A 2,493-nucleotide genomic window follows, 5' to 3' on the forward strand; every position below is an offset into this window, starting at 1 on the left:
GAAAATTGCTAATGGGAATGATATTGTAACAATTTAAATATATCCTACCCCAATTGCTAAAACTGCTTACCAAACAAAACAAAAAAAATTGCTAAACCTTTCAAAAATATCATCAAAGAACCTTTCATCGACACAAAAAGGTTGGATTCTCAACTTGACATATGGGAACCAGTTAACTGGTTTGACTGCAATATGCAGAGCTACACCTAAATTATTAACAATATAGGCTTGGTAAATCCAAGTAATCTTATTAAAAAAAAATAAAAAAAATAAAATCCAAGTAATCTGATACAAGTTTCAAGTATTGGCAGATTAGTAAATATAAATAAGCATTGTCTTATGTTAAAAAGGATAATAATCTCATCTGCATCCCTCTCTATGAATCTCTTACTAACGAAATATTGCATAATTGGATAGATGCTTGATCATAAAACAAATCCTTAATCTAAGAACAAAAAACACAAAACATAGTTTTCATTCCACAAAACACCAGTAAATGAATAAAAAAATTAAAAAGGGCACCAATTCCAGGCGAGACAAAAGTCTTACAAAGCTTTACTGGGATAAGCAGAAGTGAATAATGCCGAAGTAGTGTTATCTTCACTGAGATAAGCGCTAGCCATAACATAATCAGGAAAAGTTGAAGCACCAGTTCCACATGGTCGAAGAGTGTTAGAGTAAGAAGTGAAACAAACTCTGGTTTCCCATTCATGCTCGCATATCTCTCTCAATCTCCAAGAATTTTTACCACTCAAATCAAATCCATAAACATTTTTCTTGGTGGCAAATATCAAACAATCACCATTCATGATTGTAAACCCTTGAACCCTTGGATCTTCCTCCTTCAACCCCATAGCTTTCAACCTTATTTTCAAAATCTTTCTCCATAAATTTGACTCGTAGTCCACCAAAACCCATATGGTAAACACAAATTTCATGTATCTCACCAAACAAATAGAATGTTCCAAACTTCTCACCTTCCCCCATTCAAAAATACCCATGTCGCAACTTTCATGATTAGAACCTTTTCTTGCATCATTGGGGAGCCTAAACATTCTTGATTGACCACTCTCAAAATTGTATGCCATTATATATGGCCTAAAATAACGACTTCCCCTATCAATATAATCAAAACTATTTGATATAAAGTGTAGAGAGCTATGAAGATACACAGGCATCTCAAGTCTCATGCTTCTACTACCAATGAAAAAACTCCTCTCCATTGCTTGCCATACACCTTCCTTTGGAAAATACACTTTTAAATCAAGATATGATGACCATTCAGGGGGTTTGTCAATCAAGAATACCCTATAGTCATCAAAATCAAGATCTTTATTAATGCACTCAAAAAACAAATTGATATCAGCATCAGGAGTTTCATGCACACCTGTTGGGGTAGGAATGGGAAGCCATGTTTGTGATACAGGATTGCAAATAAACAACTCAACCGGGCTCTTTGTTGTGCTTCTACACAAAACCAACCCATTACTTGATGCAAGGATTCTTGCTGATTTTCCTAAGAATGTGAGAAAATTCTTAGGCACTCCAGAAGATAACTCCTCTTGAGGTAATGGGTGGATTTCAATTCTGTCATTGTACCTCTGGATTGTGTCTGGCTGAACAATGAAGCAAGTATCATCCTTTAGCATCATATTTTGTGCCTGCTGCATGCAAAATAAAGTTTCTCCAGAAAAGTCTAAGAAGGAGTTGCAAATAGACTTCAATTTGCAAACTGATTTTGCGGGAAGCCATGAGAATATGTGAAACACTTCATCCTCACACAATGATGCCATAACTAAATCTAGAGACAAATGCTAAGATGAATAATAGAAGAGCCCCAAATTTGAGGTTAAACACCAGTGGTTATTACTTTTGTTGCCACTATATGAGCATTAGAAGGTTATACGAAACTTGGCCTTCAAGTTATTAGGGAGTAGGATTATCTTGTTATCATTAATCCTCCCGAAACTTGTTCTTCAAGAAAATGTTAATATGTTTTAATTAAATCATTTGAATCTTTTCCAAGATTAGTTCCATTATTATCCTTTTGATGATTTATTTCCTTTTCTATAGTGATAATTACATAAAAAATATGATCATCCTATTTTAAAATTGGATCAATTAATTTTTTTTCTGCAGAAAATCTGAAAACAATCATATACACCATTGCAGTTTAAAATACCAATAGATAACAATAGTTTACCGACACAAAATCTAAGCCAAGGGGAGGGTTATACTTAGATATTATTTTTTTTATACTCTACTTTCTCTTAGTTGTCACTTGGCACTTTGCACATACCCCTACTCTTGGGCTATGTCAGCGTATTGATTCTATGAAAAATATAAAATTTTTATAATATAAATTTTACAATAAAATAATTTTTGCACAAAAATAAACAAGTAAAAATGTATGAATATTTTTAATTATTTTTCCTATAATCCTTGAAAAGTTGGTTCTATGTTAAATCTTTAAAGTTCTCACTTTTATTGCAT

The 2,493-nt window shown here is 32.9% G+C and overlaps 1 protein-coding gene across 1 annotated transcript; it reads right to left on the reverse strand.

Annotated features, from left to right (window-relative positions):
* Positions 1–545: 545 nt before the first annotated feature.
* LOC133286479 (uncharacterized) lies at positions 546–1,793 on the reverse strand. The gene has a single exon (XM_061483897.1). The coding sequence runs from the start codon at positions 1,791–1,793 to the stop codon at positions 546–548; it is 1,248 nt and encodes a 415-aa protein (XP_061339881.1).
* Positions 1,794–2,493: the final 700 nt, after the last annotated feature.

The sequence above is a fragment of the Gastrolobium bilobum genome, unplaced genomic scaffold (genome assembly GCF_033153095.1).
Source record: "Gastrolobium bilobum isolate Gb01-03AN ecotype WA unplaced genomic scaffold, APGP_CSIRO_Gbil_v1 utg148890, whole genome shotgun sequence".
Lineage (NCBI taxonomy): Eukaryota > Viridiplantae > Streptophyta > Magnoliopsida > Fabales > Fabaceae > Gastrolobium > Gastrolobium bilobum.